We start from the raw sequence: 15,060 nt of genomic DNA, 5'->3' as shown, positions 1-15,060 counted from the left end.
CGGTGGGGGGGGGGGGCGGTTCTGCCGATGGAGCCCCCGCGGGTCCCCCCAAACCCCTCGCCCGAGAAGGTCCGGCACCGGGTCTGGGACTGGGCATCACCCCCGGTGGGGCAGCGGGAGGGGGCGGCTGCAGCTCCTGGGAACCCTTCCAGGGATGGTGGGAACCAGCACCGCAAAGTGCCTCCTTGCTTCCCAGTGGAGAGACTGGGCTGGCAGACCCCGGCAGTGCTTGTAGGGCCAGAGGGGTTCCCCAGCATCGTGACTTTGTCTCCCCTGGAAGAGTCCCACACCCCTGGCCCAGTGCACCGGCAGCATCCCTCGGGTATGAGCATCCCCTCAAGTGGTACCCTGAGGATGCTCATACCTGGTACTTAAAGGATGTTGTTACCAGGGGGATGCCATTATCAGAAGGATGCTGGTACCAGAGGGATAATGACTCGGTGCCCAGCTGGTGTCCTCATGAGATCACCACAGACAACTTCATTCTGGGGTGAAAGGCTCCCTGGGCCTGCCGGGGGTCCCAACCCCCCAACTTTCCCCTCTATGGGGATCTCTTCCCCACCCAGCCTGACCAAGGCAGCAGGAGAGGTGCGAGTCATACCACGGGGCAGATGAGAGAAGGTCCACCTGCTTCACCTCCTGCCTTATCCCCAGCTGGGCTGGGATGGCCCATGGGCTTCCCAGATCACCCCCTTCACTGTGACACTCGGAGGTTCCTCTGTTAAGCTCCAGCCCCTGGAGTCAGGCTATTAAACCATACTCCTTGTTTACTTTAAAAAAATGAAGTCGCCTCCAAACCCCTGCTTTGGCAAAATCCTTAGAAACGTGACTTGTACCAGCTCGTGAACCAGATGGGGAAAGCAAAAGAAATCCACATCTTGTTATTTAAAAACCCGGTGGTGATTAAGCCAGTCTGATGATCCGGGGAGTCTGAATCATCTTTTTTTTTTTTTTTTTTTATTTTAAAAACAGTGGGGGTTGGGGCAAGGCACACGTTTCTGTTTTAAGATAAAAAAACCTAAAAATTTTGCTACACTCAACTCGCATCAAAATTAAGACAGACGAGAGATTTTAAAAACTAAGCCCCGCCAGCCTGCAGCACCCTTTGCCTGCCTGGGTGGTCTGTGCCCAGCTGGGAGGGGGGGAGTGAAGGGGTTTTTAATCTCTGCAGCTCTATGTCCAGGTATAATTAAGCTTAAGCCAAATTAAACTGCCCTGGAAAAGAGGGTAACCAGTATCATTCCACCTTTTTTTCCCGGCTCCTGAGCCCAGCCTCTCACCGCTTTGCTAGGGCACGTCACACGCGGGAGGTAAGGGTGTACTGCAGGAAATAATGCCGTGTCATATCCCCTCCACCCACTGCTTCCCTCCAGAGATGGCAGAGGCTTTGCAGGAGCGCGGAGGAGCCGCCCTGCTGCCCAAGAGCTGCTGCAGCCACCGGGGAATGGCCAGCAGCCATGCCGAGCTGACCGGGTGCAAGATGACCCTCAGCACCACGCCGGCAGCCGGCGTCGCCCAGGCTTTCTTCTGCCTCCTGCTGTGCATCTCGTGGGGCAGCTCCTGCCCGCCGAGCTGTCAGTGCACGGAGCGGGCAGGGGCGAAGGCCGTCCTCTGCAGCTCCCGGCATTTGGAGGAGATCCCCAAGGACATCCCCAAAGACGCGGTGTTCCTCAAGCTGGACGCCAACAGCATCACCAGGATCCCCAGCAATGCCTTCCGGCACCTCTCCCACCTGGAGGAACTCGATCTCTCCAGGAACGCCATTGAGAAGATCGACAGGGCAGCTTTCAAAGGGGTGGCCGCTGGGCTGCGTACCCTCGACCTCTCCAGCAACCGCATCCGCAGCATCCCCAAGGAGGCCCTGTTGGCGCTCAATGCCAAGCTCCGGCTGGCCAACAACCCCTGGCACTGCGAGTGTGCCTTGCAGGAGGTGTTATGGGAAGCGCGGCTGGACCCCGACTCCGTCCAGGACATCACTTGCCACACGGCCCCTCGTGAGGAGTACGTGGGCAAACCACTGCTCCAGGTCCTGGATGCCGGTGTCAACTTCTGCAGTGTGCGGCAGAGGACCACGGACGTGGCCATGTTCATCACCATGTTCGGCTGGTTCACCATGGTCATCGTCTACGTGATCTGCTACGTCCGGCACAATCGAGAGGACACTTGCAAGCATGTGGACTACCTGAAGTCACTGCCGAGCACCCAGAGCCACGCAGAGACCACCAGCACTGCCCTGTAGCGCAGGATTGGGGCCCCCTGTTCCCACCTTCTTTGCAGGGAGCCAGCCGTGACAAAGCTTCTCTGTGGGATTTTCCAGTGCTTGCTCCGGTCCTGCAAATGAGTGCCACCGACTTCGCCCCTCCCCACCAATGCTGGACTTGAGAGTGAGCCAACGACATGGTGGAGGGATGGCGGGGACACCCCCCCCACACACGCAGACCCCTTCTTCCCTGCCAGAGCTCTGGGCTGGGGGGGAAAGCAGCCCCCAGCCATGTGCTCGCTGGTCCACGCGATTTGGAAAGAACAAGTCCCTGGGGAGGCAGATGAGGGTGGGGGCTCTTGGAGGGGGTCAAGAGGTCCCCAGAGCCTGGGTGCAGAGGGATGGGAGGGCGGGGGACACCTCGTCCTGGGTCCAGTGAGGGACCTGCCTTGCAGAGAGCAGGACATGGGTCCCAGCCCCTGTGCAGCATCTCGGCAGCCTCTGCCTGCCACCAGCAACCCGGGGATGATGTCCCAAACCTTTGATTTCTCAATAAAGCCCCGCAAGTAGGAAAAGCCCTCAGGGTTTGCGCTGCACTGGGAGTCGGGCATCTGGGGAGGGCGGCAGCGCTTGATGGGGTTGCGCTTGTCCTAATTCAATCTCTCCCAAAGCAGACAAGCTTAAATTCAATGTACCAGCTCGACTCCCATTAGATTACACCATCTCCATCCTCACCCCAGGCTGCCTCCAGCAGGGGCCAGCTGGCGGAACGGTGCCTCTGCATCTTGTCTGGTACATCTCGCCTTATCTTGCCCTTCCCCGGGGGCCGAATTAGCGCCGCTGCTCATGGCTAAGCGCGATGGCAGCAAATCGCGTTCTGCCTTCTTTCACAACACAAGAAATGGTCCTTCCCGGCAGAGCCAGCTGCAGCCGTGGCTGGGCTGGGGGAGGAGTGGGGGGGGGGTGCGGGGGCTGCCCACAGTGGCTCTCCCAGGCCTGGAACCCCTTCTGGGGGGTGGTGGCACCTCCTGTGGGCTCCCCGGCACCAGGGTGGGTGGCCCAGCCCCTGTGGGAAACCCAGGGCTGGGGGAGGCTGGGCAATGCTCCAGGCACGTTGGGAGAGGCAGAAGGTCCCGGGTCGGGGAAAGGCAGATGGACACCCTCACTCCAGCACCCCGCTGTGCTTAGGGTCACCTCGTCCCTGTGGCCACGGACATGGCCCCATCTCGCTTGGCAGGTGGCTTGTTGAGTGGAGGAAACCCTCTGCCGTGGGCAGAGAAGCTCAGGTACGCGCGGCTGGCACGGGGGACGAAGGCTGGGTGCACACAGTTTATTAGAGCTCTGGTTAAGCAAAAGACTCCCCCAGACAAAGGCAAAGAAAAGAAAAGAGGCCACAGTTTCACGTGGAACAATTTTGGGGGGGGGTTGCTTTCCCATCCCTCTGGTAGCTGGATTGGTCCAAATGCACAGCAGGTTTGCCTGGGAGTCGCTAACATCACGCAAAGTGGTGCAAGGACTGGCGTCGGTCCCTGTACGCATCGCTGGGTTTGTACAGCACACACAGGTGACTTGGCGAGGACGCCCAAAACTGGCCCTGGCGGAGCGGTAGGGTGGGTTGGGGTAGCGAGGCCACCAAAGAGGGACATGAAGTGTGGTGTGCAATGTCGAACCAGACGGGTCCTCAGCAGCGTCACAGCCCCAGGCGCCAGGCAGCCAGAGCTGAGCCCGAACCCACCTTTTTTCCCCCCAGTTTCTCACACACCGTTTTCTCCCCACTGCCACACGCCCACCCTGGCAGCCCACGCTCCGCTCAGTCTCTTTCTTCCCTGGCTTTACGCGAGCTCGGGCTGCAACCAACAGCACCTCTGGGTCCCTCCTGGCTGGTGACTGCCAAGTGCCGGGGTCCCAGTGAGGCACCATGGCTCTGGAACGTGGCAGGAGAGCTTGCCCAGGAGAAACAGCCCAAAAGCAGGGCCACAGCCCCTTTGTCACCCCCAGGACAAGGCTGCAGGGAACCCTCCTCCTCCTCCTTCCTCATCCTGCGGAGCGCACAACCAGCCGGCCGCAGGGCTGATGCTGCGGCCATCCCTGGGCGCTGCGGTTCATCTTCACCTCGATGCCCAGCTTGCCCTGATCCTGGCCATGAGCTGAGGGCCACCTCAGGTGGTTTTCAGCTTGAGCACCTTGGAAAGAGGCTCCTTGGCACTGGAGTAGAGGAGGTAGGAGCCCTCGGCGGTGTGAAATGCCTCCCAGTCTCTACAGCCGACAGTGGGGAGGTGGTGAGCCGCCACGAAGCCTTCATAGCCTTGCCACCTGCACGGGGAGGGTAGTTAGCTCTTGGGGCACAAGCTGGGCACCTGAAAGAGGGTGGGAAAGCCGAGCCATGTGGCACTGGCATCTCCCACCTCCCCACTGTAGTTCCGAGTGGGATGTCCCTCACTGAGGCTTCTCATTCCTGCCCAGAAACCTCTGCAAGAAACAGGGAGCAGTCCTCTTTGTCCTACCTGGGCAGATGCACCAGTATCCGCCAAGGTTGCCCCTGCACCAGGCTCCTGTCAGGGCTGTTCCTGCTGGGAACAACCACCTCCCCCCCAACCCTGCCCCCCTCCTGCAGCAGTACCTGTAGATAATACTGTTAACGGAGAAGGTGAAGCCATCGAAGGAGTTTGCTACCACCAGAAAGGAGTCATCTCCGACCGAGAAGAACTCCCAATCCAGGGCACTGGGGATGAAGCAAGCAGAGGGGCAGGTGAGGTGGCCAGCTGAGGAAGGGGCCACATGTCCACGGGGCTGACCCCACCCCACACCAATCTCTGCCACCCTCATGATACACAGAAAACCCCGTTCCTGAAAGGAAATCCACGGAAATCCACCCTTGTTCCCAAATGCAGGGTCTTCTCCAAGCTCCCACTGGGATTCGGTGCCAGGGACCTGCCACCCATTGCCCTCCCCACCAGTCTTGGTCCCTGGCAGTGTGCAAGCCTGCATGAATCCTCCAGGAGACCTTCAGGTTGCTCAGGGGAAGGACATGGACTGAGGGGCACCCTGACTCTTTGCGTAGGTACCTGTAGGTGAGGAGGTCCTGGAATTTGACAAACATCTGGGCAGTGACGTTCAGCTCATAGATGGAGGAGTTGATAGCGTAAAAGTTAGAGGGCGCTGGCATCCCACTGTCATAGCTGTGGCTGTTCGCAACAGCCAGAAAGACTCTCTCCCCGATACGAAAGACCTCCCAGTCAGCAGCACCAAAAGTCTGTGGGGAATGAAGGCACATGAGAAGCTGGATGTGGACAAGCCTTTGCAAGGCAAGGCTGCTGCGAGGTGGGGGGCATCTGTTGGAGGTGCAGGGGGGGTTATCCACTCCTAAAACCCTCCAAGGGAAAAAATAAACCTCACTTGGTCAATCCCTATGGGAGAATCAGTGGGAAACTATCACTACCATTCCAGCGGACTGAAGAGCATCTGTCTCTGTGATTATTCCCTGGCTTGTCTAAACCCAGAGGGGAGACTGAGGAGTAGAGTTTGATCATGGTCAAGCCTTACCAGGATAGACTGGAAGAGCTGGAAAGAGCCGCTGAGCCAGATGTAGATGTGTGAGTAGATCTTAGTGGACGTGCCATTGAACGTGTTAGCCACAGCCAGGAAGGAATACGGCCCGATAGTGAAAAATTCCCAGTCATAGGCTCCAGAGGTAGGGATGGTCTGGTTGGTTTCAAACAACCCCGTCCTGGGGTTCCACCTATATATCACGCTGTCTATGTTGTGGTTATTCCCTGGAGGAGACAGGCAGACAGACAGACATGGAGGGTGAGGCAAAGGAATATCTGGCTCTCCTAAGAAACAAGACCCAGAAAGAGGTTCAGCTACGTAAATATTTGCGGGCAGGCTGCCAGGCTGACCGATCACTCCCCAAGTAGCCAGAGACACTAAAGCCTCCACCCCTACCTTAGAGCTTCCATCCCCATCCACCATGCTGGCACCTTGTTCCCGAGCACGCGGTGACGGCTTTGTGGCAGCCCCTGACAGAGGAGGGACGGGAGGGTGCCATCTCCCCACATGACCAGCACACCAGAGGCACTGTGACAGAGTCACAGAATCACAGAATGGTTTGGGTTGGAAGGGACCTTGAAGACCATCTAGTTGCAATCCCCCTGCCCTGGGCAGGGACACCTCCCACCAGCCCAGGTTGCTCCAAGCCCCGTCCAACCTGGCCTTGAACACCTCCAGGGATGGGGCAGCCACAGCTTCTCGGGGCAACCTGCGCCAGGGGCTCACCACCTGCACAGGGAAAAATTTCTTCCTGATATCTCATCGAAATCTCCCCTCTTCCAGTTTGAAGCCATTCCCCCTCGTCCTATCACTACATGCCATTGTGAAAAGTCCCTCTTCAGCCTTCTTGTAGGCCCCCTTCAGATACTGGTAGGGGCTTTAAGGGCTCCCCGGAGCCTTCTCTTCTCCAGGCTGACCCCCCCCAACTCTCTCAGCCTGTCCTCCCAGCAGAGGGGCTCCAGCCCTCGCAGCATCTTCATGACTCTCCTGGCCAAGCTCTGCCCAGTCGAGTCCCAGCTCAATTGGGACTGGGTAAGTCCCAGCTAAGTCCCTAAGCTACCAACATCATGGGCCCCTGTCACCCTTCGCACACAAGCTTGCACATCTGGGAGGGAGCCACAGCTGGAACGGCACCACCCTGACATTTTTCAGTGCTCCTTTGCCAGGTCCCCCATGCTTAGCTCCTGATTGCTGGGGCTGGTCAGGGACCTCCACATGCCGATCCCCGCCGACGGCACCAACTCCAGAGCGAGGGAGGGGATGCCACAGCCCACAGCCTGCTCTGTGCTGAGTGCTCGGGCTAAGCCCACCAGCACCAAAGCATGTCCTCCATCCAGCTCCCGGGCTCTAGCCAAGCATCTCAACCTCATGTCCACATGGGACTCAGCTGGCTTTAAAGCTAAAAACTTTTCTGCATCTTCAACCTGGCACGACTCCTCCAGCCAGAGCCATTCTTCTAATAAAGATCTGGCTGCTTTATGATGGGGGGGAGCACCACCAGCCCCTTTCCACCCCACACTCACTAAGCCCTGCTGTACTCAGCTTGGCCCCACTGCTCTTCCTGGTGGCTGAGCAGCAGCAGGACCACGTGTTAATGGGTTTATGGGCAACCTTCATTGCAATGGAAGAGACTTCAGCAAGAAAGGCTGCAGGGAGAGCAGGTAGTGTGGCAAACGGCCACATGGATAAGTGGCAACTACTCAGGGACTGACCCTCCACCTAAGAGGAGCATTCCCAGTTTGGCTTGGCCATGATGGTCTCAACTCCTGCATGATGCGCAACCACCCCCAAAGCACCTTTCTGCTGCCACTGTCATAGGAATAGGCCTCATCCGAACTGGCTGTGGTGGGGTCCAACAGACGAGTTTCTCGCCCAGCTCACAGGCAGTCGACGTCCAAGCAACCTGCAGCCAGCTTTGAGCCTGGCGCCAGAGGAGCTGATGCCCCAGGAGTCAGCCTGGGCAGGGAAGGAGCCTACCAGCCCAGCATCTGATCCTGGCTGGGAGCATCCTGGAGATCCAGGGCTGTGGTATCGACCCATTCAACCCCCGACCCAGAAAAGGGTCCCCAGGGAGGGCGAGATGCCCACCACGCCAACGCTTTGGCTCCTCAAAAGGCTCAGCCCCTGCAAACTCAGGCAGCTGCTGCCCTCAGTGCCCCACCATGTTCCGTAGCGTTGGGGGAACAAATGAAAAGAAGCAGAGAGATTCAGCAAAGACACCGTCCCCACTCCTGCCCTTGTCCCCCGCCATCAGAAACCCAGAAGGGGACCACATCAGCCACTTCCCTGAGTGCTTTTCTCTCCTAAAATGAGAGGATCTGCAAGGGTTCGGGCTTTCTGAGGGACACGGCGCTCCGAGTCATAGGCACTGACTCCCCAGCTTTGCCCTGCGCTCTGGCAGAGGATGCGCAGGGAGCTGCAGTGTTGCCACAGCAACGGGAGGATGCTCTGATGGGGCACCGTGGTCCCCAGCGTCACCCCAGGGCCACCCGCCCCAGCTGAGCTGGGTCGGTAGGGAATATAAGGGCTGGGTACCTTCTCTGTGGTTGACCACCGCGAGGAAAGCCTCTCCCTCAATGACAAATGCCTCCCAGTCCCTAGCGCTGTGCGTGGTGATCCTCTGGTACGGGATGAATTTTTCTTTCCTGCGGCTCCACTTGTATATTACAGAGAACTCCTGACCCCTGTCATTCTGCTCAAAATTAGCCACTGCTAGGAAGATCTGAAAAATAACAAGCCAGGACATCTTGGTTTTCTTCTCCCAATGGGGTGCAGACAAGCACGGGTTGCGGGGGGGGAAGATGGGGTGGGTGGGGGCAGGCACCCATGGGATATGGGGCCAGGGAGCGAGGTGGCCGGTGTGGGGTGAGACAACCCTGGCTGGCAGGGACCCCCCACCCCGAGCTGCCCCCAAGGGGGACAGTGCACACAGGGACACAGCCCACAAGCAGAAGGGTCAGTGGGACCGGTCTCCTGCCTCCTGCCCAGCTCAGGACCCCCACCAGCACCAGCCTGGGGCTCAGCCACCAAGGATGGAGACCTTTCCCCCTCGGCGGTGGCCTGTGCTGGGTTCACACATCCCTCCAGGGAAGGTGCGTCCCCAGCACCGGGCAGGTCTCCCTGCGAGTCCCAGTCCAGGGACTCTCTTCAGGGCAACCCCAGAAATACAGCTTCAGAGGAAAGACAAAGTCCTGGGTCCAACTCAGCAACTCAGGAGCCTGCAGGTCCCTTGATCTCCATTGACAGGAGCCACCAGGAGACCCCAGCCCTGCCCTCTGGGGCTCTTCACCCCATCCCAGCAGACCACCAGCAGGTCCTGGTGCAGTAATGATGTACTGAGACCTGCAGAGGTGCATCACACTTGCAACGTGTGTGAGGAACCTGGGCTATCTGGAGAGGGCTTTACCGCTGCTGTTGCAACACCTCTCTGGTCACCATGTCCAGGCAGAAACACACTGAGCAGGGGCAGCTGCGCTGTCCCCAGCCCTTCTGGAGCACCCAGCTAGCCCCAACCAGAAAACCTGTCCCCATCTGTGCAGGAGAGGGGCCATCCTGCCTAGTAAGTCTCAGTAAGTTCTTCTGGCTGAAGACCTGAAGGCAAACCTGGAACACGTGAGCCTTGGGGAGCACCAACACGGGTGCTCCGCTGCGCAGGACCCATGGGGAGTTGGGACTCCCCAGCCTGGTGGTCTTCTCTGCCCCCGCAGCCGTCGCTGCAAGGGGGTGTTGTGGGTCCAGACTAACACTGCGGAGTTTCAGGGTGGTTCCCATCAGCAGATAGGTCCAGCCAGCGACGTTCCTTCCCACCTCCCGCCCACGAGGGTGCAAAGCAGGCGCAGCACTGGGGACGGCAGGCGCGTTCCCAGCCCCAAGCCAGCTCTGCAGCACAGCTGCATTTTCGAGGCTTGGCCAGGTTTTCTGCAGGACCCCACCGCCAGGCAGGTAATGGGGGACGTGGCCCCTTTGTATCCAAAGGACTGTTGGTGCCACCAAGCCTGGAGGCTTCTGCCCACCCCTCTGTACCCTGGAGGAGGTGGCCTTGTGATGGGGGAGCCCTGCAGCCACCCTGCGCAGCGTCTGGTGACGAAGCCAGAAGGGGTCATGCTGGAGGCGGGGGGACGGTCCCAGCTCCCCTGGGAGTTCTACACTGACCAGCAGCAGATGTTTGCTTGGTTGGACTGGGGCTCCTTGCCAAGTGACAAGGAACTCCCCATGGAGAGGAACCAAGCAGAGACCCTGCAGAAGTCCCATGGCAGATTGCCCAGGGGAGGACAGAGGGCTCCAAAGTCCTGGAATGATTTAAACCCAAGAGGGCTTAAAAATGCAGGAGGTTGGACTCACAGGGAGGGAGCTACGCATTCTGATGGCTCTGTAAGGCCACAGGTAGATCTCTGAGACCAGAGCAGACCTTAAGCATGGCAGGATGCCCGCCACAGTCAGAGCTTGGGGGGGCTTTGCTCTCTGTGCTCCCATGTCAGGAGCGGTGTGTCCCCTGAGAATGATGCCACAGCCACTGCCTGGGGTGACTCCCACCTCCCTTCACGGCGCCTGCCGGGAACAGCAGCAAAACCTGCTTCCCCGGGGGGGTCAGCCTTTGGCCGGGGTGGAGGCTGCACCATGAGCACACCAAGACCAGGCTGCACGATGCACGTCCGCACACGAAGGACATTTGGACACCGGCACTGACTACGCCCCAGGCAGGAACGGGCAGAGCCTGCTAGAAATGAACCTGGACACACCGGGGGGATGCAGCTCCAACAGCTGGCTTTGGAGGCTGACCTCGCAGGCACCCTGGAGATCCCCGGGGAAGAGATCTGAGCGCTGATGCTGTGAGCATCAGTTGTTGAAAATGGCCTGGGTGGATGTAGTTGTGTCTCAGCAAAAATAGGAAAACACAAAGGGCAGCTCACAGATCAGCCAGCACTCCCCAGGACAGACCTTTACTGGCTGAATGGGTATATCAGCATGACCCCAAAGACAGAAGAGAGAAAGATTCACCCCCTAAACCATGCCTGAGACTTGGGGCTAGGTGAAGAGAAGCCAGTGTCGGGCAATTGCAGTTTAATATACTGAAATATTTAGGCTCTGAGATAACCTTCCAAGCAGGCTTACCTTCTTTCCTATGGTGAAATACTTCCAGGACTGAGCTTGGTAGGTGGGGATGTTCTGGTAGGGCACAAACTTCCCGTCGGTCCACTTGTAGATGGCCGATCCCGGGGGGGTGTACCGGTTGGCAGTGGCTGCGAACAGTCCCACCTTCGGGATGGTGAAGACCTCAACTCCCATCGTCTCAGAATTGGTCACCAGGTTCTGGTACTCCTCCACATAGTCCAGCTTTTGTTTGACTAGGAGACCACAAAAAAAAAAAAAAAAAAAAAAGGAGTGGTGAGGTTAAACCCTGCCTGGAGAGGGCCACAGCAGAACAGGCTCGGCGGCGCTTGCTGCTTTATGGGGGGAAAATGAAGGTTGTGGTGTTGCTGGTGGCGAAGGGCCAAGACCCGAGGGGGTGGTAAAAGGCTTGACTCGGTCTCCTTGGGCAGCGCATCCAGCCCCATCTGCCCCTGCCCATTCTCTGGCAGAGGGCAGGGGTGCAAAACGCTCCTCTGGGAGGGGGCCAAGAGGGAGAAGGACACACCATGGATTTTGATTGTTTCTTACGAAGTTGGTTGATATATTTTGTCCTAAAGAGAACGAGGAGGAGAAGAGGAGACCTACGGTGCAAGGGCCTGGGCTGCTGAGACCAGCTGGGTTAACGCGTACCCACCTGCAGCAGCCCTGCACCAGATGTTTTCTCTGGCTGGAGTCAGCATGAGCTCTGGAAGAAGTTAGAGAAGACTTAAGACAGAATTCTTGCCAGAAATTAGAACAGAAAGGCCAAGACTGGTCCCAATGGCAGATGGGTGGGCACTGGAAGGGACAAGTGGCAGGAGAAAGGCTACAAGAAGGGCCAGTGTTGGTGGCACCAAGGGGCACAGGTCAGCAAGATTCCAGCACAAGGTCTCCTTGGGAAAACAAAGACATGTTGCTAATCCTGATGACTTCCAGAGGCAGGGAAGGATGGGGAGTCCAGCCACTGCCAGCTCCTGTGGGAAGCAAACGGCTTATCCAAACCCACCACGTGGGCACCAGCATAAGAAAAGCCCCAGGAGAGAGAGAAAGGACGGCTCGGTTGCGGGAATGCCTCATCCTCCATGTCTCACCAGGGACCCTGGGCAGACTGCCTGGAGTAAACAGGAGAATGCCCGTGGGCAAAATCCATTTTGGTATGGAATAATGTCCATCCCTCCAGGCTCTGGTTGCTTTGCCACCTTGTTGCTCCAGCGTTGCCCCACCATACAAAGGCCAATAGAGCCGGGATGATGTGGGCACCTGCCTCCGCCACCCTCTCATCGCTCCTTCAGGTATCTCTGGCACCTGATGAGTCTTTCCGCTCCTTCTTGTCCACTCCACAAGCGCTTCGGCATTGGGATCACCGGCGCCGTTAGGACCCTGCGGCAGGGAGCACCCCAGCACCGTGGCCATGGCTCCCTGTGGGGCCAGCTGTCCTGTTTGGACAGACCGAGGGCTTGTTCCTGGTCAGAGAAGCCTTAGGAGGGACGGACAATACAGATAACATGGACAGACAATGCGGGCCCTGTGTGAATGACTGGGGAGCTGGCTCACAGAGGCGCTTGAATCCAGAGCTGCACTGGAAGTGTCAATGCAGACACTGAGAGCAAAGCGAAGTCCATCCAGGCAGGGGAGAGGCAGGAGGACACCCCAACCCCATCATTCTGCTGTTGCCTGACTTGGTTCCCACCCCAAGCTGCTGCCAAGGGCAAACCTCTGCTCCTCCTCTGCTGTAAGAGCCTCCCTCCACCCCCGGGAGCGCATTGCACACCAGTACCTTCCAGCATGGAAATCCAGGTGCTGCCGTTGCAGAGGTACAGCCCTCGCCGGGAGGCGTTGAACCAGAACTGCGCCTTCTCCTGCTTGGTGCAGGGTGGACGGGAGCCCAGGGTCACCTTTGTGTCGGTCTCTGGGCATGGAGAGGAGGAAGGCGGGCGCCTCTTAGGGCACACGATGGAGGAGCAGTGAGGCTCGTCCCCGTGCCCACGGAGGGTTGGCCATCTCGGTCTCATCCTGACGATGAGCAGCAGGGAATGGGGGAAACGGCATCCAAGCCCTGAGCTGGGAAGTCACCGGCTGAGAAAAGCCTGGGGGCTGGCACCTGTGGGGCTATGGGCATGAGCCCAGCACTGCCAAGGGACACCCTGGCTCTCCAGAGGGGTTTCAGACAGGGATCCCACCCCACACACACGTTGAGAAACCCTCTTCCCATGCACTACTGCTCCGTGCCCAGCCCCACGCAAAGAGCCTTCCTCAACAAAAGCAGGAGGCGGCCAACCGAGCCCGCGCCGGGGGGCAGTTACTGACCGTAGGGGTATTTTAGCACCTCGTTGCTCACTGGCTTCGCAGGGAGATCCTGGAGGACAGCGGGGATTGAGAGCGTTGCTTCTTTAAAGTTCTTGGCGGCGCATATCCGAGGGGTGGCATCGGCTCCTGGCAGGAGGATGAGCTGCCTCAGCAAGCCCTGGGAAAGTGGGAGCAGAAGGATGGAGAGCGAGTCCAGCAAGACCAAGAAATGGAAACTGCAGCTGATTTATGCCCTGGATTTCCCCCCCGACTCTTGCTCATTGCCCTCCCTCCCAAGCATGTTTATCAGATCCTCGTTACACACCAAGCCTGCCAAAATCTTCATCCCAGGCAATTTAACAGCTGGTGCAAGGGGAGGATTGGCAAGGGGCTTGTTAGCCGCAGATGGCTTTTGCCGCCTCCACTTTTCACTACTGGTCAGGATCAAGCAGTGATCAACGAGACTGTGTCCTTCTGGCACCGCTCTGCTGGCAACGTCCTCTTAAAAACACATTTGCCCTACAAAGAAGAGCCAGTCGCCAGCGCTGCCCCTTGCACGCCCGCAGCCGGCCAGGGATGAGGCCCAGCAGCAGGACCCCCGGCCACCTCCGCTGCCCACGCTGTGGCCCAAGCCCTGTCAGCACGGGGGGCTGAGAGGGGGCTGCAGCTCGCCCCATGGTCAGCCAGGAGCAGCCCCAGTGGGGCACCTACCGTGAACAGGCCTTTTCTTCTCCTCCTGTTGCCCAGGTAGAAGCTGGCTCTCTTCACCGACAGAAAGGCTGGAAACGGCGTCTCCACCATCCTGCAGGCAAGCAGAGAAGAGGTAGGGGACGATTTCATAGAATCGTAGAGTCACAGAATGGTTTAGGTTGGAAGGGACCTTGAAGATCATCCAGTTCCAACGCCCTGCCCTGGGCAGGGACACCTCCCACCAGCCCAGGTTGCTCCAAGCCCCGTCCAACCTGGCCTTGAACACCTCCAGGGATGGGGCAGCCACAGCTTCTCGGGGCAACCTGTGCCAGGGGATCACCACCCTCAGAGTGAAAAGTTTCTTCCTGATATCTCATCTAAATCTCCCCTTTTCCAGTTTGAAGCCATTCCCCCTCATCCTGTCTCTATATGCCCTTGTAAAAAGTCCCTCCCCAGCTTTCTTGTAGCCCCTTCAATACTGCAAGGGGCTCGAAGGTCTCCCTGGAGCCTTCTCTTCTCCAGGCTGAACAACCCCAGCTCTCTCAGCAGGATGGAGAGCAAGTCCAGCAAGACCAAGAGATGGAAACTGCAGCTGATTTATTCCCTGGATTTCCCTCCTGACTCTTGCTCGTTGCCCTCCCTCCTGAGCTGTGGAAGCCTCCATGGGATTCATGCACATTTATGACCCTCGTTACACACCCAGCTGGTGGCTGAAGGTGATGCTTGGCTGAAGGTGATGCTGATGCAGGAACAGCACCCTGCCAGCCCTCCCGAGCCCCCCACTGCCACCCCCAACCTACACGTCCTTGGGGACGCTGCAGTCCACTGTCAGGGAGAAGGACTGGCCGGAGACGGCCAGGATGAGCGTGTGCCACTGGTTGTCGGAGAGGGAGACGTTGGGGAAGGTGACGCGGGTCTGCCAGCCGCCGGCGCGCTCCTGGCTCCAGAAGAGGAAGTGGAGCTTGTGGGGGGCGTAGCGCAGCCCCACCAGCACACTGGGGCTCTCCTCTGCCATCAGCGTGAAGATGTACTCATTTCTCTGCGGGAGGGCACCGACTCAAACCTGCGTGCCGCAAGCTGCGGGGCCGGGCTGTGCCCGCTCCCTGCCCGGCCGGTGGCACTTACCTTGGCGGGGACGCCAAGGACCCTCAGCGTGACGATGATGGAGAACTCCTCGGGGAAGCAGTCGCAGTGGACGAAGAGGCGGGAGGCGGGGAAGGCAAGGG

At 58.7% G+C, this 15,060-nt stretch overlaps 2 protein-coding genes across 2 annotated transcripts; one reads left to right on the top strand and one right to left on the bottom strand.

The window, feature by feature from the left end:
* Window positions 1-1,375: 1,375 nt before the first annotated feature.
* Window positions 1,376-2,239, top strand: LRRC3 (leucine rich repeat containing 3). The gene has a single exon (XM_009893093.1). The coding sequence runs from the start codon at window positions 1,376-1,378 to the stop codon at window positions 2,237-2,239; it is 864 nt and encodes a 287-aa protein (XP_009891395.1).
* Window positions 2,240-4,359: 2,120 nt separating this feature from the next.
* On the bottom strand, window positions 4,360-15,058 carry TSPEAR (thrombospondin-type laminin G domain and EAR repeats; the record flags this gene model as incomplete). The annotated part of the gene is made up of 11 exons (XM_009893092.1): window positions 4,360-4,513; window positions 4,821-4,922; window positions 5,266-5,453; window positions 5,744-5,973; window positions 8,285-8,471; window positions 10,862-11,094; window positions 12,636-12,767; window positions 13,166-13,322; window positions 13,856-13,946; window positions 14,635-14,873; window positions 14,960-15,058. Coding segments are annotated over 11 exons (1,812 nt in total), but the record flags the coding sequence as incomplete, so codon positions are not given.
* Window positions 15,059-15,060: the final 2 nt, after the last annotated feature.

Source organism: Charadrius vociferus, unplaced genomic scaffold (genome assembly GCF_000708025.1).
Source record: "Charadrius vociferus isolate BGI_N301 unplaced genomic scaffold, ASM70802v2 scaffold559, whole genome shotgun sequence".
Classification (NCBI taxonomy): domain Eukaryota; kingdom Metazoa; phylum Chordata; class Aves; order Charadriiformes; family Charadriidae; genus Charadrius; species Charadrius vociferus.
This window is presented reverse-complemented; position numbering and strand designations above follow the sequence as displayed.